This window comes from Microtus pennsylvanicus, chromosome 6, assembly GCF_037038515.1.
Source record: "Microtus pennsylvanicus isolate mMicPen1 chromosome 6, mMicPen1.hap1, whole genome shotgun sequence".
Classification (NCBI taxonomy): domain Eukaryota; kingdom Metazoa; phylum Chordata; class Mammalia; order Rodentia; family Cricetidae; genus Microtus; species Microtus pennsylvanicus.
The window spans coordinates 87,867,516-87,890,799 of NC_134584.1; the positions used below are offsets into that span (position 1 = coordinate 87,867,516).

The window sequence follows — 23,284 nt, forward strand, 5'->3', positions numbered from 1 at the left end:
CAATTTTTCATAATATTTAATAAAAACTGCATTTTAACAGGTCTGTGTAAACATGGTTCTACTATTCATCTGCCATTACCTTATTTTCAAAAAGTGGGGTACAAGATAACTGAGGCCTGGGCTTGTCCCAATTTTCAGGGTAACCTGGGAGTTAGATGATTGATTTGGATGTTCTTGATGCTACAGAGTATCAACTGAAATCAATAAAGCCTGTTTCAATCAACTTTAGTGTTTGCAAACTATAAAACCGGCAGGCCCTGAAGCTTCAGGCCAATGGATCTTTAAGGGCTGTTTAAAACCAGAACCAGAGTCCCTCCTCACTGTAAGGATACTTGTTTACAGTTCAAAATAGGCTCTTTCTAAAAATGTGACACAGAATAATTTACACCAACTGCTTTTTATTATCAAGTTTCAGAAACCTTTCACAAAATGGTTTTTTAAAAAAAAGCCAAAAAACTTTACAACCATGGCTAATGTAATTTTTTCTACTGTTCCCAGACGGCTTCAAACCCATTGTGTGCAAAGCCCATTTTTCCATGCATCTAAATGATAGATACAGGCTATGAATTCTTTATTCTATTTGTAGCAGCTTATGCAGGTGCAGCCAAACACAAAGCTTCAGGACAAATTGTACAAACTTTACAATGCTGGATTTGAGTTTAAAATATGAAACATAAAGTCTACACAAAACTGATAAAAATCAAGCAGATACCAGGACTGAAACTTATAACCCACATGTGAAAGGGAGTCTTATTTCAAGTGCTTTACTCTGCTACAGAACAGTCGAAATGAAGATGTAAAGCTTCGTGGTTAGTTTAAATTATACACTCTGTGGATACTATACCAATTTAGAAGTTACACATAGATCAACAGATGTCTGTCAGTTCATCTGGACTCATCAGGTACTCCAGCAGCTGGCTTATCCGGGAAATGTGGAACGAAAATCCACCTGTGCAGCCGCCTGCAGTTTACTGATGGGCACACTGCACTCCAGGTCCATGGTGGCTGCTGCTTTCTTCATCAGAGCTATCGTTATAGGCTTCACGCCTCTGACCACCTCCAGAGCCTCGAGTACTATCAAATTCCTGAAGCTCCACTTCTTCTGTCTCTCCAATTACATTAGGAACTTCTGGTCTAGATGGCAGTAGATCTTCTAATTCCTTCAGGAAACAAAGAACAGGAGATGTGTCTCATTATGTAGCTGACAGTCACACAAAATAAACATCCATATTTAAACACTAGAAAACTACATGCAGAAATGTTCCATGGTACTTCTAAACAGAATGCTATCTGAAGGATCTGCTCTCCAGACAGTTCAAAGACTCTCACCAGCCTGGATTAGCCCCATAAACATTTCTATCAGCCAACTTCATCTTCAGAATGACCAGGAAAAAAAAAAAAACCATCAACCATGGAAACATTGAAAAAAGCCAGCATGAAGACACAGTCTCAAAAAAGCTGGGCATGGTTGGTTACATCTGTAACCATCAAAAGGCTGAAAAAGAGGAACTGCCTTGAGTTGTAGGCCAGCCCAGGGTGCAGACAGAAACCCTACAATAAAACAAAACAAAGAGAAAGAGAAAAGCAGCACACAGGAAGCAAGGAAGAGCGAGAAGCAGCAGAAGGGACATCCATATTAGCTGTGTGAGGAACTGCAAAAACAGCTTACAGAAAGCTTGTCTGGGTTGATCCAGTTGTTTTCAGGAAACTGCACATCAAACTTTATGTAAAGATCACCCTTTTCAAAGGGATTACGATACTGCGGCATTCCTTCACCTCGAACAACACGAACACATCCTATTATTTAAAAAAATTAAATAAGAATATTACCCGAAAGGTATTCAATATTTTTTTTTACCCACTATAAATAAAAATTTTAACAATACACGAACAACCTGATCAGATGAAGTCATTTACCTGGCTCAATTACTTTGCCAGGAGGATATTTTACCACAATCTGACGAGCATCAAGATGCTTAAATGTGAACTGAAATCCACATAAAGCTTCAACAAGTCCTATCTTATACGTCATATGCAGATCATTCCCATCTCTCTGGAACACCTATAAAAAAAAGCACAAACAAAACATATTTTTAAAAGATTATGAACCCATAACATCCTATTGCACATTTCTTAAGTCAATATCAGAATCTTGGAAGAACCAAAATGCCACCGTCCCTAATTTCCAAAATTATTATTAGCAAAACTAGCTATTCTCAAGGGGTATGACAGACACTTCTATTAGGACAGCTGACTACTAAGAAAAATGCGGACGCTCCTAATAGTGCTTTTGCTGCTGCCATTGTATTCCATTTCCTAACACCAAATAGATCCTACAGGCTTCCAAAGAACAGAGTCAACCTGGAATGTCCCCCAGACATGATCTCAATGAGGCAAGAAGGAAGTCCAAGTTCAGTGTTCAAAAACCTCAACCAGTAAAGCCACATACAATGGAGTGCCATTGCACTTAAAATTCAAACTTGGGCATGGAGATGTCAGTGGTAAAGACTACTTGCTGCTCTTGCAGAGGTTTGGCTCCCAGCACCCAGAAGATGGCTCACTACTATCCATAATAGCAGTTTCAGAGGATCCAAGGGCCTCTTCGGACCCTCACTGAGCACCAGGCACACATACAGTACATGCAGAGAAAACATCTATACGCATAATTAAAAAAAAAACTAGTACAGATATAGTGACTGGTGCACGCCTTTAATCCCAGCACTCAGGAAGCAGAGGCAGGTTGATCTCTGTGAGTTCAAAGCCAACCTGGTCTACAGACTGAGTTCCAGGGCAGGGAGTACTGTTACACAGAAAAACCAGATCTCAGAATACAACACCAAACAAACAAACACCTTTAAAAAATTCAAACTTGCTTAATGTAAATTATATAGCAAACGCTAAAGTTGGCTTATTCCATCTTACAGTATACGCTTATAGACTATACATGCTGATGTGACTCAGATACCACCAGAACACTGCAGGTTCAAAGCCTGATGACAATTTACCTTAGGCTACCTAAGTCCCCCAAATTAGCCAATTGCCCACTGCTGTGTCAGACCTAACATCCTTTGACTTTACAGATAAAACCTTTTGGAATTTATTAACAACAAAACTGTAGTTTCTATCAACCCAAGGCTAGGAGTCATGAGAGAAGACTCCGAGGCCTATTGCTGAGGTTGTGTACTTCGCTGTAATTGTCTACTTTCTCCAATGCATTTGGATAGCACCTTGACTTATGATTTTCTCTGTTCTATTACTGCTCCGATGTTAGAACAAGGGTTTTGCTGTAACCACAATCCATATTACAGGTTATGGTCATTCATTTAGCTCCAGAATAGTCTCTTCTTCCCTTGGAGTTGAGTTGTGTTTCTGCACCAACGCTGCAAACGTTACTGAATAAGTGCTGAGAATGTCCTGAGCTTTGATGTGGGGAAAAAAAAAATCAATTTAAAAATATTCAACTTGTAATTTTTACTTAAATTCGCCAAATCTATACTTAAATTTTGAAATTTAAGTTGAAATAAAATTAACTGTACTGAAAAGGTCACCAAGATTTGAGTGTGCTGGAGCCAGGAGCAGTAGCACACATCTTTCCTTTTATTTTTTTTAAGATTCATTTATTCCTTCCATGTGTGCCTGCAGGCCAGAAGAGGGCACCAGATCTCATTATAGATGGCTGTGAGCCACCATGTGGGTGCTGGGAACTGAACTCAGAATCTCTAGAAGAGCAGTCAGTGCTCTTAACCTCTGAGCCATCTCTCTAGCCCTGACACTGTGTACTTGTGTCAAAGTGTTCAACTGGCTGGACAGTGGTGGTGCATGCCTTAAATCCCAGCACGTGGGAGGCGGAGGCAGGTGGACCTTAATGAGCTCAAGGCCAGCCTGGTCTATAGAACAAGTTCCAGAACTATTATACAGAGAAACCCTGTCTTGAAAAACCAAACCAAACCAAACCAAACCCTCATCCCCACCACCAAAAAGCATTCAAAGCAACTACAACTATAAAATACCATGGTGGTTGCTGTCATTTGAGGGGCCGGGGAGGGGGGGGGTGATATGAAAGACTTGATAATTTAACACTAACATTTAAACAAATAAATGCCTAACTTCTCCCCTGAAGTTAGCAAGTTAGAAGTTACCAAGCACCACATAGCAAAACACCCAGCAGTTATTGAGGAACACAATTAAAACCCTGCACTTTCACTGTACAAAAGGACACCAGACTCACAGAAGAGCAGCGCAGCAGGATGAACGCACACGACACAACACTCAAAGCTTTTAGTCACATGTGTATGGATTCAGCCCTGCCCCCACTCAACCTAAATATGGCCTCGTCTTCTTCAGACAGCTATTTGGAGTAAAGAGAGAAGGCCCAAAACTTAACCAATGCTTTTCTTAAACAACAATTCTAATCCCAAGCATTGAGATTAAAGGTATTTACAACACTCTAACACCCTAGTGATATCTGTTCCACAAAACACCGAGGCTTAATCTACTTTTAACGATTTAGCTCATTGCTATCTGGTTAGCTTTCCACTTCTTATGTCTTGTAGGTATTGTGGATATTAATACTGAATAAATGAGTAAGTAGCTAAAAAGCCATCAAATAAGAATCTTGAATAACAAAATTTAGAGCTTGGAGATGTGGCTCAGAGACAGAGTATTTTCTTTCTTTCTTTCAAAAACATAGTGGTCCTTTTTAAAAAATTTATTTATGTGCATTGGTGTTTTGCCTGCATGTGTCTTTGTAAGGGTGTCAGATCTTGGGAGTTACAGATAGTTGTGAGCTGCCATGTGGGTGCTGGGAATTGAACCCAGGTCCTCTGGAAGAGCAGTCAGTGCTCTTAAACGCTGAGCCATCTCTCCAGCCCGAGACAGAGCATTTTCTAATACCTTCTTCATTTAAGACCCAGACTTTATATCAAAAAGTAGTCATGAATATTTCATCCTTTATGACCTTAATGCAGAATTCTGGAAACTGTTATTTTACAGCCATCTAAAATATGCCATATCAAAGAAAAGTCAAAAACAAAACAAAAACCAAACCAAAACAAAACAAAAAACAGAAAACAGTAACACCCCTCTTCATAAGATCAGTCCAGGGAGCAAGTTGTAATCTTCTGAGGATAGATCAACTTCTACAATGTGCTTTTCAATATAACCTTGTTCTCCACTAAAATTTCAACGTGATTTTACTTTTAAAATTGCAGCTTCTTCCTTGGGAAAAAAAACAAACAGTGAATGGACCAAGGCTTGGGAGGTCACAGTGGCTACCAGAGGATCCAGTGCTGGGGTTGTTGAGCACTTGGAGGCAAAGCTTAAGACAAGGAGTGGATCCTGTAACTAAGCTAGACTGCCTGTCAAAGTCATGAAGATCAAGCCCCAGAGATCTACTTGTCCTCTCTGCCCATCAGAGAATCTGAGATTACTGAACTTTACCTAGCAATTGTCTCTATTTATGCTATGTTAATTGTGATGACTACTCTTGGTTGTCAACATGACTGCCTAAAACCCAAATGGCTGGGCACAAAGATGAGGTTTTTCTTTTTAAATCATTTGAGATTGGAAGATCCATTTCTAATCCCAATCTCTGAGATTGGGAAGATAAACCTTTAATTCAGATCTTTTGAGATAGAAAGACCCACCTCTAGTCTGGGCCACACCTTCTGCTAGCAGCCTATATAAAGGACATGAAAGAATGAAGCTTGTTCCTTGCTTGCTTGTTCTCACTCTTGCTGGCCAAGCCCATTCCTTCACTGGCATTTGAGCCTACTTCTTTGGGATTCCCTTCTAGTGTTAGACTAGCTGGACTAAGTTATTATAATAAATCTTTGTTATACATACATACACATTCTCTAAGTTTAGTTCCTTTAGAGAGCCCTAAGTGCATTAATCTTATTTCTATGTGTTTGTGTATGTATGTGTACCACATGTATGCAGGGATCTGAAGAGAGGACATCTGATCCTCTGGAAATGGGAATTAAAAAAGGTTGAGCTGCTATGTGGGTGCCAGGAACTGAACCAGGTTCCTCTACAACAGCAGCAAGTGCTCTTAACCTCTGAGCTATCTTTCCACTCTCCAGCAAGCATCTCAAGGATGAGGTTTCAAAAGGTCATGCAGGTGCAGAAGCAGACTTGACTTGACCAGCAGACCAAAATCAAGGATACAGGGGGATCAAGATTAGAAATCCCTACACTATTCTATGCAAGGTGATGGGCCCTGTGGATCTGTGTGGTATACTTCATCCTTGCCCCCGGAGGCCATGGCATTGTCTCTGCTCCTCTGCACAAGAGGTTGTTGCTGACAGCTGGATCAGATGCGGCTACAGGCTGCATGGCCAAACTGCCAAGAACACCTCTGATGCCATCTTTAGGACCTACAGCTACCCAACTCTGACCTCTGGAAGGAGTCCATGTTTTCCAGGTCTATCAGGAATACATCAACCATGTTGTAAGAACCCACACTAGTCTCCATGAACCAGCTGTGGATAGCATGTTTTTTGTTTTTGTTTTTCAAGACAGGGTTTCTTTGTGTTAACAGTCCTGGTTGTCCTGATCTTACTCTGTAGACCAGGATGGTCATGAACTCAGAGATCAGCATGCCTCTGTCTCCTGAGGACTGCAATTAAAGGTGTATACAACCAGTGCCTGGCTTAATGAGGATTTGTTTTTGTTTTTTAATTTTACATGTTTTATCTGCATGTATGTCTGTGTGACGGTGCCAGATCACTTGGAACTGGAGTTACAGACAGTTGTGAGCTGCCATGTGGGTGCTAGGACTTGATCCCTGGTCCTTTGGAAGAGCCGCCAGTGCTCTTATCCACTGAGCCATCTCTCCAGCCCTGCACATAGGCTATGTATACAAGAAAAACAAAGTGATTCAAGTCTGTCTAAAATAAGTAAAACTAAGTGCAATCATTTAGAGAACTCTTAAATAAGTCTCCAGTACAAACCCTGTCAAGTGTTCACATGTAAGTACTGCGTGTTTCCTGAACAGCTTTATCAACCAAGAGCCACAGACATATTCTTTAGGACAGAAGTAGACAAGATACTATGTAGGGCATTAACTTTGTTTGAGAAGAGTCTCCCTGTAGTCCTGGTTGACCTCAATCTTGCTCTCTCCTGTCTTGGCCTCCTAAGTTCTGGGATTATAGAAATGGGCCACCAGGTATTACAAATTACAGGTGAGCTAAGCATGGCCAGACAGGACAGAGAAAGGAAGTACGATCAGAATAAAAACAGCACACAATGACCCTCACTGCTAGACAGGTTCATTTTGCCTCAATCATAATAGATATAACCAATACACATTCAATCAGGAACTAATTAAAAGATGTTTTAAATCTCTAGAACTTGGGTCAGTTAGAAAGATCGGAAGATAAAAGTGCTTGCCACAAAAGACTGACAACATGTTTGACCCCCAGAACCCACTGGGGAATAGTGACTCCAGAAAGTTGTTCTATACATACTGGGACATGAGGAAGACCCATGCTCCCATCACACCAATAAAACAGATAAAAACAAACAAACAAACAAAAAACAACAACCAAAAAACCCTGACCCCAGCAAACGTAGCTAGTACAGTAAAATTAATGGAGAAGTGCTGAGGAGTGAACCTCTACCCACCCACCATGCATCCAAGGAGCTCTATAGTGAAATTATGTTGCCTAACACTACCTAGTTCAATGGCTTTATTTACATAAAGGAAAATGAGGTGCAGAGACAATAGAATCATTTAAGGGCAGAGTGCTGAGTTACAGCTATGACAGGGCACAGACTAATAGACGGCGTTTCTCTAAGTAAGCCACGCTCACTGTGAGCTAAAAATTAACTCAGTCACATTTCCCTTAACAACTTCATTTGTTTTCAGTTTCACTCCAAGGCATTTATCCTATTTTTCACAAGCAAGATCAATTCTGAATAAAACAAAAACGGGGAAAAAAATGAGTAAATCAAAAGTAAATTACCTCATGTTCTTTTTCCTGTAGCAAAAGAACAATATCTCCAGGTTCCACTCCTGGGGCCTGGTCTGCTTCCCCAGTGAATGTAATTCTCTGTCCATGTTTCATGCCTTTGTCTACATGAACTTCAAGAATCTTGACTTCTTTAATCACCTTCTTTCCTTCACATTTTTTACAGCGGTCTTTTTCATTAATGACTTCTCCTGCAAAGAGAGGTCATTCAAGCTTCCAGTAAGAAAGAATACCCCAATCTTAAACTGAGTCTTGACAGTGCCCTTAATTCAAAAAGATACATTTTGGGCACCAATGGTTATGGTTACTGCAAATGACAAAACATTTTACTAAAGGTCACCCAAAGGGTTCAGCTACCTAAGATTACAGAATCAAACACCCTGACATTTCGTTAGTTCCTGGCTCTACTCCCTAAAACTAATGAACAAGGAAAAGTTTGGACAGTCAGGTGCTGGAACTTCTACAAACACTTCTGCAAAAGTTTTCAGTTCTAACTCCAAGTAGGTTACCATTAGAGACAGCGCAAGTCAAACTTGAATTGTTCTTCCCAGTAGGGGTTAGTGAACCTAAATGTTTGCTACTGGTCTACATTCAATCCCCACATATCATTGATGACTTATTACTGAATTGTAAAGTTGGTACTCGAGCTTATTTCAAAAGAATAAATCTTGCTCAGATATTAGCTGGGGATTAGCCCCAGGTCTTTGCACAGGTTCTACCACTGGACTGTCCTCCCACCTCCAATCCTGCTTCTGTGTAGTTTCACTGTAACTGAAAATTCTCAAAACCAACTAGAGCACTGAACACTTCTGTACCAAGGTTAGGGTAACTGTTTTTCTTTTGAAGATATTCCCCTCTAATATTTGCTTATGGTATAAGAAATTGGAACTCCAGAGTATTTAACAATGTATGGGGGAAAAGGCAAGGTTTTCTAATCACAGAGCACTGGTGCACTTGTGTTTAAAAAGGAGTCTTGTTATGTTGCACTGACAAACCTGAAACTCACTGTCCTGCTCTGCTTCTCGCTGTTAGGTTTCAGCTGACTTTGGCTTCTTGATAGTGAAGCTAGGAATTTTAGCAAGGTACAATGCAGAGACGCCTCAGAGGAATATAACTTGCAGTCGAGGAGGGTGACAACCTCAGGTATCATTTCTCAGCAGTCCTCCACTCCACTTTTTATGACAGAATCTTTCACTGACCTAGAGGTTAGCAGGTTAGGCTGGCCAGCTGGTGAGCACTTGGGATCAACTTCTCTCCTGAACACGGGGATCTTAAAGGTGCACTACTTGCTTTTCTAACATGGGTTAGCCATGTACCATGGCTAGGTCCTCCTGCTAGCGAGGCAGGCACTTTACCAACTAAGTTATTACCTTAGCCCAATATATACCTTCTGAAAATTATCACCTCCAAGAATTTGGGAAAGAGAGTTCTACAACTATACTAACAATTAGCCAAGGGAAAGGCTGGGAGTGTGGCTCAATGGTAAGAACCCTAGGTTTAATTCCCTGTACCAGGGCTTGGGTAAGCATAGTAAAGTAATTATTCAGAATGAGGGCTAGTGTTCAATACTTGCCAAGCACCCTCATGGACTTGGGTTTACTTTCCAATGCTGGTAAGGAAAAATTCTACCACATAAATTAATCTAATTAAAAACTTAATTTCTTAGTTACACTAGACACGTCTCTCCTTCCCTTTTTAAAGCAACTTCATTTAAAAATCAAACTATTAAAAATAGACTTAGAGCTTGATTTAGGACTTTTTAGAATGCCCCCGAAGTCCTACAAGTTAGGTGATAAAGACTCATTTCAGCTGGGTTGGAACAATACCTCAGCACTTCAGAGGTAAAGGCAGATTAAGAATTCAAGATCATCCTTGAATACACAGTTTAAGGTTGGCCTAGGTTAGAGATACTATGCTCAAACAGTAATGGTATAATAATTGCAATCTTCCGTTAGATATCATTTTTAGAATAAAATGAATATAAGCATACTTAGTTAAATTGTAAACGTTTCCAACTTCTATGTTCCCAACATATTCTATTATAAAAGCAATGAAAGCACTGGTACATTTACCTTCTCCATTGCAATCAGAGCACACAGACTGCATCTGCTGCACCATCCCTGGAGCCAGCTGTCTGATCATAATGCGCACACCTCGACCCCGACAAGCACTGCATTTCTGAACAGCTCCAGACTTTCCACCTTGGCTAAAGCAAAAGTATAAATCACACTTTTGTCTACAAACCACTAGTCATTCAAACATAACAAATTGTGCTTCTCACTCCCCAGTGTAACCACTTTAAAGGGTCTTTAGAGGAAACAGAAAATGCCCGGCTGCTTATTAAGCTTTAAATGAAGAATATGTTACCTGGTGTAGATTTTGAGCATGCCACTCAAAAAGCAGACAGCCTGCCTAAGCAACAGCACACTTACCCACTGCATGCGCTACAGAGCACATTCTTGCTAAGTTGTAGTTTGGTTGTCTTGCCATTATACAAGTCTTCTAAAGAAACTCTGCAGAAAAAAGAACATGGTTCAACCAAATTTTGCCAATATTTTTAAAAGATATATAGAGCTTACAGACCAAATTTCACTGACTTTTTAAGATAGAATCGAAGAAAATCTTTATGAATCTGGACAATACACGTGGTGTATTTGCTCTTCAGAGGCAAGTTTCTCAACCGCACACTGGAACCACCTGTAACTCATCTCCAGTTTTCTCAGGCACTGGTATACACATATTTACAGGCAGGGACTATCTGTGTAGCTGCCCCTGGAACTTGCTCTGTAGACCAGGCTTGCCTGAAATTCAGAGGTCCACCTGTCCCTGCTTCCTGAGTACTAGGATTAAAAGTGTGTGCTACCATCGACCAGGAAAAAAATAAATAAATTCTTGAACCTACAGGGCTGACCTAGCTAGCAACTTGCTGCAAATTATGCACTGATGAGCCAAGTCATCAATAACACTATAAAGACAGGACTTTATGGTTCATACTGGCTTCAAAATGCAGCCAAAAATCACCTTGAACTTAATGGATATCCATGCCTCTACTTCCCAAGTGCTAGATTACAGTCACATACCATCTTGCCCAGTTTTATATGGAACAAAGGAAGCCCAGGGACTCATCTGTATCAGACACGCACTAAAGCAATTAAGCTACATCCCTAGCTACTAATTGTAATTATCATCCAGTTTTATGCGATATAACTGAAGCAAGGAGAAGTTAACTAACTTGACCAAGGCCAGAGCTTTATTGTTGCGGGGGGGGGGGGGGGGAGAGCTATAGATAATTACATTACATTTGTAATCTAATACATATTAGATTACAATGTATACTTATATTATAATTAAATGTATATTATAGCTTAAAATAGGCACTTAGGGAGCTGAAGAGATGGCTCAGTGGCTAAGAGCACTGCTGCTCTTTCAGAGGACCTGGATTCAAATCCCAGCCACCACATGGAGGCCCACAACTGTCTGTAACTCTGGTTCCAGGACAATTGACTCTCTGCTTACCTCCACAGGCTTAAGATACATGTGGTACACAGACATGTATGCAAACAAACACTCATACACAGAATTTCTTTAAGAGGCACTTAATTGTGTATGTTTAAAAAGCTACTCACTATTGCAGAGAGGGAAAGAACATAGCTTCAACAGAGAAACTTAATTTTTTCAGTTTCTAAAGATCCTGCCAAATCATAATAAATACTGTATATCTGAACAACTTTTATTTGCTTATTAATTTTGGTCTCTAAACAATTAACTTCTGCTGGCTAGGAGGTGGACGTCACTATGGGTAGATGAACACAGAACACTGTATGCAGCAAGGCTCCAAGAATGGCAGTCCAGATAAGTCAGACCAGTACTCAAGTGAAGACAGAAGCACTGCAGATCTGGTTAGGCAAGTTCAAGTCACACAGCTGATTTAGATCTGGTCTGAGCTGATGCACACGCAATCAGGCCACTAGGTCATATAGTAGCTTGCTACAGGAGTGGCCAAAAGCACTGTGATGTACTGGGTCAGCTTGCTGGTGGCCTGTACCAGCTGCTGGGTGAGCGAAGAGGAGGCCCTCTGACATGGAGGCAAGGGCACTTTGGTGTTCATGATGAACACTGGCATGGCGGCCATGAACATCTTTTAATGTATCTTCAAAGTATCTAACTAAAAAGGCAAAAAGCAAAATTAAAAAGTACCAGTCGACTGTAAATTCAAACAATATTTTATATATTCATACCTCAAAAAAGTGGTACAGGGGGAAAAAAAGGGGGTTTTAAAAATATACATGAAGGCTAGAGAGAAGATTCAACCAAGTTACTTGCTATTCTTTCAGAGAACCTGGGTTCAGTTCCAAGCACCCACATGGTGAATAACTGTCTGTGACTATAATTCCAGAGGATTCAACACCCTCTTCTGGCCTCCATGGGCACTCACAGACATACATGCAGGCAAAACATCAAAATACATTTTTAAAAAGTAATAAATGGGGCTGGAGAGATGGCTCAGCGGTTAAGAGCACTGGTTGCTCTTTAAGAGGACCCAGGTTCGATTCCAATCAACCACATGGAAACTGACAACTGTCTATAACTCCAATTTCAAGGGATCAGACACCTTCACATCAATGCATACAAAATAAAGTTAAATAATTTTTTTTAAAGGTAAAAAAAACATTTCTTTAAAATATAACAATTTGCTGTACGGTGGTGGCAGTGCAGCACCTTTAATCCCAGCACTCGAGAGGCAGAGACAGGTGGATCTCTAGGAGTTCAAGGCCAACCTGGTCTACAAGAGCTAGTTCCAGGACAGACTCCAAAAGCTACAAACTGTCCCAAAAAACCAAATAAGTAAATAAATAAATTTGAAAAGTGTATTTGTCAGGTGTGGCAGTGCATACCTATAATGTCAATACTGAGACAGGCAAACTGTCAAAAGTCCAAAGCAGCCTTTTCTACATACCAAATTCTAGGCCAGCAAAGTTAAACCAAATAAACTATATGGACACGTGTGTATATGAACATACAAAACTTAAAAAAACACAATTCAATTTCCAAACTAACTTCAAAAAACAAAAGTCCCACCCCTCCCTAAGGAGTTATTGGTTGCTGAGGGAGGGGACTTATATTCTTAGCAATGTTGCCAATGGTAAGTTGCCCTTGTTCAAATAAATAACCCACCATCCCTGTTCATGCAGGAAACTATAATTAAATACAAAGGACAGAGAGAGCAGCAGACCAGAAAGTGGGAGGGGCTTGTTGGGAAGAAAGAGTTGTTCAGCTGGGAGGGAAGGTATAAGAAAAGGTAATAGAACAATCATTTGTGTATGAAATTGCAAAAGAAATTCTAAAAATTATTTACCAATACCACCCATCTATATTATAGTTTAATAATACTCTTGTGTGTGTGCTGATTGGTTTGTTTGGATCTGGCTCTGGCTGTGTAGACCAGGTTGGTATCAAACTCAAGAGATCCGCTTGTCCCTTTGTCCTTAGTGCTGGGATTAAAGGTGTGAGCAATCACACCTGGCTATTCTTGTGTTCTAAAATCTTTTTTCTCCCATGCTCCTGAGGGTGAACCCAGGACCTCACATATGCTAAGCAGGTGCTCTGTCACTCATCTATGTATAACCAGACTTAAGCCTTTCTTACTATTTTAAATCCCTTGAATTTAGGTAAAGGAACAAATAGTTCAAAATCTTTCTCCAAGGCACATCATTTTGTGGTGTTCAACCTTTCTTTTTTCTTTTTCTTGAGACAGGGTTTCTCTGAATAATAGTACTAGCTGTCCTGGAACTAACTCTTGTAGACCAGGTAGGCCTTGAACTCAGAGATTTGCTTGCCTCTGCCTTCCCAAGCAGGCCACCAACGCTCAGCTGGTAACAAAAGTGTTACTTTAAGCTCAAACTTTCCTATATTGTAGGCAGTATAAAGAAACAATTACAGGAGGGCAAGATGGCTCAGCACTTGCTGGTGACCTAAGTTCAATCATGGTGGGAGAGAACCAACTCCCACAAGTCATCCTCTGACCTTCACACCCTCTCCCTGGTTTGTGTGCACACAATAAACATGTTAAAATCCACTTATGAACGAAAAATTATCAACAACACACCATCACACCGAATTTAATGATATACTGATCTATGTCTTGAGTCTTACAAAACAAGGAGAAAGAGTAACTGTTGGGAAATATTATTTTCAGGTGTGTTACTTTTGTTTATGCTGCATTTGTGATTCTTGCCTGTCTAAATGGTCCTAATTAAGAGATGTATGGCCAATAGCAAGGCAGAAGTAAGGATAGGCAGGGTTAGCAGACAGAGACGATAAAGACAGAAAGAAGAACAAGAGAAAAAAGAGAGAAGGACATCAGGGGCCAGCCAACCAGCTACACAGCAAGCCATGGAGAAAGAAGTAAAGTAAGGTACACAGAAATAAAGATAAAAGCTCAGAAGCAAAAGGTAGTTGGGATAATTTAAGATAAGAAAAGCTGGCAAGAAGCAAGCCATGCTAAGGCCAGGCATTCTTAAGCAATAATAAGCCTCTGTGTGATTTATTTGGGTGTTGGGTCCCTCAAAAAGCCAAAAGAGTAAAACAGCCTACAACATTTTGGCATTCCATCATAGGGTTCGAAAAATCCATCTAGAGCCTAAGAAAGCTGAAGGAAAAAAAATGTGGTTCCTTTAAGAATTTGTGCCTGCTGGCAAGTCCTAGAGCAGCCAGTATGGAAAGAAGTAACAAAAAACAAAGTAAAAATGCCTGCCACAGCACACATATCAGCATTCTAGAGCTCTAGGAAGGTTGAATGCAGTTTCTGGTCATGTACCTCCAACCTGGCTGCAAGTTTTGAGCTGGGCTTTCACAACCCAACCCAGAGTGGGCGGAGCCAGCTACTAGAGCACACAGGTGTAGTTCAACAGTCTAAAGTTTGCTCCTGCGGTCAAAAAAAGGCTAAAAGATATGCAGTGAAAGAGGTCCAGAAGGCAGAGAAACACCTCTAAAACAGGCTCCAGTGTGTTCTATGTAGAATTAAAAAGAAAGAAAATGGGTACAGACACTTACAGAAAGTAAGTTTTTAAAAAGTAAAATAAAGTCTTTACAGAGACAGTTAAAATAATGTAAAAGAAAAAGAGCCACGTAAAGATTGGAAACACACAGGGAGTCTGGATCCTGTAGAGCACTGTGTTGATTTTGAACTTTTTGATTGCTGAAAAGCAAAGGACAGCTGCTAAGAGACCTGGAATTTTAAGAGGGAGAGAGGGACTGTAGAAATAAATGAGCCTCGATACTTTAAAAATGTCAAAAAAAAAAAAAAAACCTTTTAAAAAGTTAAGAAATGTACTTCTCAAGTGGAAAGCAAAAATGCTTTGGAGAAGGTTTTGCTTTTGTTTCTAAAGGAAACAAGAGGCTGTGGATTCATTCCACGTTGATTTGGATCTGATTTGATCAAGGGAGACCTCCTGAAACTTGACAGGTGATACTTGTCAACAAAGATTATAACTGCTCTTTCCAAAACTTGGCCATTATCCCAAATTTTCTCTCTGGAACCCTAAAAATACTTCACCCACATTCAACAGGAAGCAGACTAGAGAAAACAATCACATTTCCAAGAGTGGGATGTGGGAAGCTATTGGCTATTTTGTGGATCATTGATGTTTGTTATAATTTAGGGGAATATAGGGGAAAAAAAAAGAAAAAGAAAAACCAAGTACTCTCTTGGTTTATGACTTTGGTATATGGATATAAATTCAAAGTCAAACTTGTTACACTGTGTATATGTTTTTACTCTTGTTTAAAGGATTTTTGTGTATTGATACCAATTTAAGGTTATTTTTGTTACAACACTGTATATATGCTTCTGATCTTGTTTAAGGTATTGTACCTATGCAGTTCATTTAAAAATGTAAGGTAAAATTCTAGTTTTTGAAAACTATTATGATTTAGGATAATCAAAAAACACAGGTCAGTAGTTAATCATCTATAACATCTATAATCATCTATAACAATCGAATCTGTAGATATGTTAGGTATGTTTTCTATATCATATAGAGATATATTTCAGATAGATGATCTTCAAATATTTCAAAGACCTACAAGATACAGCATTTAAAATGTCTGTTAATTTAGGGCTTTTCATGAATAGCGATATCTGCTCCTAGCAGCACCAATGTATTTCAGAGATGATGGGCATCGAAGAAACTCCTTATGGATTTTGCTTTTAATGTGGCAAGGCTAGCCTTTTGGGCAAAAAATTGCTCTTGCCTAGACTGCTTCACTGTCTGTTGTATAAACTGGATATGCAGGACCCACAGGGAAGTGACTGCCTGCAAATTTTGCCAAAACAAGGCAGGATGGTCATTCAGGATTCCTGATTCACAGAAGAAACTGCCAGGCATTCTGCAGGTCCAAAAGAAAAGTGACTGACAAACTGACAATATGGCAGGACAGTCTTCCAAATTTCCTGCTTTACTGAAAAGTCTGCCAGATAGTATGGCCTGCAGGCTGAAATGGATGACCCTATGTGGCAAAGGAACTTTAGGTTGACTATCCAAGCAATCAGATGTCACTTTTACTTCTGCAGTTTTTGGAAGTCATTTGCAATGCACTTTTTGTTTATTTAAATACTATTATATCCCTCTGGTGTCTTTGATGGAGTTGAAGACTAGTGATAGATGTAGTTTTTCTTAGATATGATAGCAAGTAAGTTATGAATAAAATTTTGGATTTATTAAGATAGGATAGATAACGAAGTACTTTCTTTAAATTTACTATACAACAAATGAACTGAAATTTGGTACATTATGAATGTAATCTTTGATAATTGTTCTTATTGTGTACAGTTTTACTATGTTAAAGTTAAAACTTCATTTTTTAGAAAGAAAAAAGGAAGCATTGGGGAATATTAATTTCTGGCGTGTTACTTTTGTTTAGGCTGCATCTGATTAAGTGTAAAGCTGTGATTCCTTGCCTAAAACACCTGGTGGTCCTAATAAAGAGACAAATGACCAACAGCGAGGCAGAAGCAAGGATAGACAGGGCTAGTAGGCAGAGAGTACAGAGAAACAGGAACAAGAGAAAAAGGAGAGAAGGACATCAGGGGCCAGCCAACCAGCTACACAGCAAACCATGGAGAAAGAAGTAAAGTAAGGTATATAGAAATAAAGATTAAAGCCCACAAACAAAAGGTAGTTGGCATAATTTAAGAGAAGCTGGCAAGAAACAAGCCACACTAAGGCCAGGCATTCATAAGTAATAATAAGCCTCCATGCGATTTATTTGGGTGTTGGGCCCCTCAAAATGCCAGAAGTGTAGAATATTCTACAAGTAATAATTTGACAGCATTGGCACTCTCCAGTGAGGCTTAAATTCCTCTATAAAGCAAACTAACTGTTTGGTTTTTAGTTGTTGTTCGTTTTTTAAAATCAGCTTCAAAACATGGATGTTAACTCAGGAATAGTACCTGTGAAGTCAAGGACAGCCCTGGCCAGTATGATACTCTGCCTCAAAAAAGAAATAAAGCCATGGATGGTTGGCTGGGAATCTGCCAAAGAGAGATAAAACTGTATACAAAGAAATGCACAGCAACAATATTATAGGCCCCTGTCCAGCAAATAAAAGATGAGTGATTAATCATCATGAAATGAAATCAAAGGACCCAGAAGAACGTCAGTAGGCAGGTATGGTGGTGTTAGTAGAGGAAAAAAAAGTGGGGGCTCTGAAGACAGATCAATTCGTAATGTGTCTACACAGCACAGGCATTAGTATCTAGGTTCAATCCCCCAGCACTTGTATTAAAAAAAAAAAACAGATATAGTGGAGCTGGAGAGCTTATTCTTACCAAGGACCTGTGTTTCGATTTCTAGCACCCACCTGGCAGCTCACAACCACCTGTCACTCTAGCTCTAGGGGACCTGACACCCTCTTTTGAACTCCCTGGGCACCAGGCACTCGTGTGGTGCATAAGCATACAGATAGGCAAGCAAAACACTTCAAAATCAAATAGATGAATCTAAACAAAAACTCAAGACCAGTGAGACAGCTATGGATAGAGGCACTTATCACCAAGCCTGCCTCCCTGAGTGCAATCCCTGAAACCCACAGGGTGAAGAAAAGAACCAACTCAATTTGTCCTCTGACCTCCATGTGTGCACTATAGTGCAACTACAGGAAGCACATGATCCCCATAATAACAAAAACCATAACTGAAATATTTTAAATAAACCGAGAATCAGGCATGATCATACACCCCAGTTATCCCAACACTTCGGAGGTAGAAGCAGATACCAGAAACAAACTCATAATCGGCCTGGACTCCATGAGACCTTGTAAGCATGCCACACAGCACGTGCATGCGCTCTCTCCATTCAGTCTCTAGCATTTGTTACTAAAACCATTGTTCATGAAAACCTTAACAAACTAAAGTGAAATGGCTATTTTCAGTTTGTAGCTGACCCGTGGAGTCTTAGTTCACAATCAAGGTCCACACTATTTGTACGTTGGCAGGTTAATGCCAGGCTGGCAGCCAGTAGGCTCCATGGAAACCAACTTAGAGTTAGTGTTGAGGATCAAGTAATGAGGGACTTGACCATGTAAATAATCTAAGCAAACAACCATTCTTTTTAAAGCTTGGATTTAAATACTTCAAAGAATATAATCTTCACACTTGAAATTTTAAATCCTATAGTTACAATCAACCTCAACAATGTAAAAAACAAATCTCAGTAAACATCAACTATTCTTTAAGATCTTGGCTGTTTTGTTGTGATAGGCTTCCATGTATCCTCAGCTGAGCATATGACTTGGAACTCCTGATCCTCTTGCCTCCACCCCCCTCCCCACCGTGCTGTAATTACAGGTAAAGACCACACCTGGTTTATTACACACCACCCAGAATCAAATCCAGAATTTTGGGTGTGAGTTAAGCACTTTACCAACTGACCTACATTTCTAGAGCACCTCCTCCATCCTGTAAGCTCTGAAGTAAAATACATTTAATTAACAATTTTACTTAGTCACTTAATGAGAACACAGTAAAAATTTTAAAATAAACGAACCATTCTATAGCAACTGAGCTCTGTGATCACCATTTGGAAAAGCACCTCATTTAAAAACAAGACTCACTTCAGTGGATGCATCATGTCTTCGCCTCTTCTCCTGCCATTTCGACTTCTACTCTGATTGCCCATGAAGCCAAACAATCCTCCACCAAAAATATGTGAGAAAATATCATCCATGCCACCGCCTCCACCGCTACCTTCCCGCAGACCTTGTTCTCCATATCTGTCATAGAGCTCTCGCTTCTCTGGATTTGACAATACTTCATATGCAAAACTTATTTCTTTAAACTATAAGGGAAAAGTAAGAATGAAAACAATTGGATTTTTAAGCACAAGAATGTAAAAAAGACTTCAGAAACTCAGAATCCATTTATTCTAATAAAAAGCTTCAAGTTACCTTTGATTTCATTTTGGTTCTCTTTATCACTTATTGCTCAAAATCTTAATAATTCTCACTGTAAAACTGACATATTCTTCTAAAAGTTATCATCATTATTGTATATGAACTGTGAGAGTGTTGGAGCATGTGTGGAGGTGGAAAGACAACTTCCCTTCTTCTGTGGATCAAGCTCAGGCTGTGCGCTATCTCAATAGCTGGAACCTCTCTCTCTCTCCCCCCACCCCCTCAGAGACATGGTTTCTCTATACAGCTCCTTGCGGTCCTGGAACTTGCTCTGACCAGGACGGCCTTGAACTAAGATCCACCTGCCTCTGCATCCAGAGTGCGGGGATTAAAAGCATGGGCTACCACCATCACCATCTTCACTGGCTAATTTTTCTTATTTCTAAAGAATATTATAGGCATCAGGTTTCATTATGGCATTTTCAAATAAGTTAAAATAATAACACAAAAGTTTTGCTCTGTAGGCATAAATGGATTTCCCCCCTACTACATTCCTTGTTTCTGAGAGGGTGATTTATTTTAAATTCAGTTTAAAACTAAAACCCCAAGAATAAAACTTCAAAGAACTCACTTTGTCTCCAGCATTCGGATTCTTATCAGGATGGTATTCTTTGGCTAACTTTCTGTATGCCTTCAAAAAGAGATTTTAAAAAGTTACACACAGACAACAATTTAAGAAATTCACTTAACACAACATTCTAACATTACAGTCTTCCAAAAATGCCACTTAGTTGTCAGAACTATTTGATATTTTCCACCTCAATACTGCTTACTTGCTAATAATGTACCAAGACAAAATAAGTTACTGTCGAAAAAGAGATTATACTGAAGAAAAATATAAAACAAAACTACAAAGACACTGGAACATGATTCCTTGTTCGTTCACTATTCTCAAATATCTCCAATGGTCATAACCAGACCAAGACCGCAATAACCTAACAAATTCCATATTAAGCGACTACATTTTACAGAAACCCAGGCACTTACACAAATTAAGCCAGGGTAGAAGCACCCCTGCCTGTGCTGGCTCTTGCCTGCCCTCTAACAGGAAGAAAAAACCCAGATGGTCCTAGGTGATGTTCTACTAGCACATGGTGGGTTGATTGAGGTCCTAGGTGGTAGTGAAATTACATACTCTCAATTAAGCGATTTGAGCATGCACCATTTAAGTCTTCACACAGACTCATGAATTATATAACACAGCCTACCATTTCCGGTAGGGTAACAGGAAGTCTATTTTACTTGGGACTTTACCAGTCCCACTGCTTACGGGACAGCCTCGTTTTTCTAGGTTTACACATTCAGATTCGGTACCGACAGCCAGAGAAGATGCTGCGGGACTTTATCAAGACGTTCAATGCTCTGAAGTCCAGAGATGATTCTGGACCGCTACAAAGGACAATAATGCGATGTGTCTTATTTTTAGTGAGTGCACACTCAGGTGTTTGGCTGGGACACACGACTCATCCCCGAAGCTGCCACCGGCTATTTGGATCACCTGCCCACAGAACAATGCTCCCAAACAGACCCACGCCGCTCCGGCTGCCGGGCGAGCGAGGCGGAGGGAGGAGCTTCGGCGCCGGCGACTGCGGCCCTCAGCCCCACACCGGCGCCGGCGGTCAGCTTCTCGCCGGCCGGGCGGCGCGGGCACCGTGGTCCGACCTGTTTTTCCGGGTGGCCCGGGGCGCCGGGCTGGCGGGCCGCGTCGGCGCAGGGAGGGCGGACGGGCGGAGGCCCAAGGTCAGCCGATCCGACTGCGCCCCCGCCGCCACCACCGCGCCTCAGCCCGGCTCAGGCCGCCCCGACCGCGCAGGCCCCGCGCCCTCGCCCCGCCCGCCCGCCGGCTCGCTCCAGTACCTTCTTCAGCTCGTTCTCGCTGGCGCCGGGAGGGACGCCCAGGATGTCGTACAGCTTCGTGTCGGCCACGTTCGCCATGGCGGCCTGCCGGGCAGCACTCGCGAGCAGGCGGCGGAGCGGAAGGAGCGCGACCCGGACCACGAGCGGCGGCGGCGCAGGCCGAGGAGACGGCGAGGGGACGCGGGCGGGGCTGAACTTTGACCCGGCGCAGCGCCATGACGTAGGCGCACAGGCCCGCCCCCGGGGCCGGGCGGGGCGGTTGGGCGGTGGGCGCCGGTGAGCGCCAGGTGGGGTTCATTTCCTGACGCCGCTCGGCCACGCGTGAGCCGCGGCTCCGTGGAGGAGATCTCTGCTCGGCGTTCGGAAGGAACTCTCGGTGCAGCCGAGGCCCGAGGGAAAAAGCCGACCTGGAATCCCGGGGTGGTACTCCCGGGGCCGCGGTGAAAAACAGCACGTGGGTGTGAGTGTGTGCGGCTCCCAAATAGCGTGTGACACCCCTGATGTGATTTTATCAGCACGTTCACCAATTCATTTCATCTCCTTAACTTCCCCCTCAGCATCCCCGCGTAGGGAAACAACTTCATTCATAAATACTCATATATACATATGTACATATCTAGCAGACGGATTTTAAAGGCGTAGCCACTCTGTCACATAGAAGAAAGGACAGTTCTTTACACAGTATCAAAAGCGCCCTTTTACGATTGGTTTGGGCTGTCCAGATAAACCAAGGTCACCCTGTCCCACCGGGATCAAGTGTTAAAGTGTCTCACTTGACAGCTTTAAAATTAGCTAACAGCAAAGGTTTGGTTGGCAAAAGGCAGTATGGCCGCGTGCCGTCGTTTAGTGGCTGCCAGTTGATTGTCATTTGCTTTAGCTCAGAGATGCTGTGCTTCTACCACGTGCTAAGATGTACAGCTTGCCATCCAATTGTTTTTCCGAGAGTAAAACACTCCTGGTCTGTTGAAACCTGAGCTGGTAAGCAAATGCTTGACCAAGTCTGTCAATCGAGGTAATAATGTTCCTTTCTTGTCAATGGTTCCTGACCTAGTTGTGGAAGGCCTTTCCTGCCATGCCAATTTCATGACTTCTGAAATTTAGCCTGTGCACTTAAGGAGTCTGATGAGAAACTAAGATGCTCCTTCTGCCCATCAAAATGCTCCGTCACCTGTGACATTTTCCTTGATTCATAACCTGGGGAAACTTCCTGTCTTATTTGAGGCCCCAATATGCTTGCTTTATAGACATTTCTGCTGCATAACACGAAGCTAGTCTCAAATGCAGTCTAAATTCTTTAATAGGATAGAGATATCTATCTGGCTCTGGGAACTTATTTGGAGCTTCCAACAGGGGATCACAGCTACCAATATCCAGTTTCAGGAGGGCACGTACACGGAGCAATGAAGAGGAAAGGGAACACCCACCTAGACCCTCAGAGCAACCCGATCAACCCTACTGACAGATGTTGAAGCCACATTCACTGATGGCTTTGGCTGTTACAAAAACCCCCAGTAATTCAAGAGCGTAAGTCCTATTACTAATCATTTAAAGGTTGGCCAGGGATTTTCCCTCGTGTAATACTCTGAAATGCCTTTCTCCACTTTTCACCAATTTGCGAGGTTCCTCTGAGACAGTACAGAACTGTGAAGTTAGACTATATAAGCTGGTAGCCTGGCTCTGCCTTCTTTTAAGAGTGAGCTGTATTCCTGAGGTTATTTCCTTAGTGTAAGACGGTATTTCTCAATAGTATCCACAGGTCTGGGGGATGTGGCTTAGTTGGGAGAGTGTCTGTGTAGAGTGCACAGAGGCCCTGGGTTCAGTCTCTGGGAAAGAAGAAAAGGGTAGAAAAGCAACGGCAACTTTTGATGCGACTGCTCTGATTTTCTCAAGTAGGCTGTGGCTTTGTGATAAGTTAGTGAATAAATCGGCCTTTTGAGGTCCCAAGTTCTGTCCCCAGAACCACAGAAAGGCAGTGTGCTGGCTCATACCTGTAGTGTGAAGTG

At 41.4% G+C, this 23,284-nt stretch overlaps 1 protein-coding gene across 1 annotated transcript; it reads right to left on the bottom strand.

Annotated features, from left to right (window-relative positions):
* Positions 1–378: 378 nt before the first annotated feature.
* Dnaja2 (DnaJ heat shock protein family (Hsp40) member A2) lies at positions 379–21,475 on the bottom strand. Its single transcript, XM_075976778.1, has 9 exons — positions 21,282–21,475; positions 19,996–20,055; positions 19,086–19,309; positions 10,406–10,486; positions 10,046–10,179; positions 7,968–8,164; positions 1,918–2,062; positions 1,670–1,797; positions 379–1,160 (listed from the first exon to the last, which is right to left on the bottom strand). Exons 1-9 carry the CDS (start codon positions 21,357–21,359, stop codon positions 969–971), a joined length of 1,239 nt encoding a protein of 412 aa, XP_075832893.1. The 5' UTR covers positions 21,360–21,475; the 3' UTR covers positions 379–968.
* Between the last annotated feature and the right edge of the window lie 1,809 nt (positions 21,476–23,284).

Excerpts from the sequence above, each read along its gene's own strand:
- Dnaja2 (XM_075976778.1), bottom strand. The coding sequence starts at position 21,359 with ATGGCGAACGTGGCCGACACGAAGCTGTACGACATCCTGGGCGTCCCT. Across the intron at positions 1,798-1,917 it reads TGGCAAAGTAATTGAGCCAG|GATGTGTTCGTGTTGTTCGA; the intron begins GTAAATGACTTC and ends TTTAAATAATAG. Across the intron at positions 1,161-1,669 it reads TCAACCCAGACAAGCTTTCT|GAATTAGAAGATCTACTGCC; the intron begins GTAAGCTGTTTT and ends TGTTTCCTGAAG.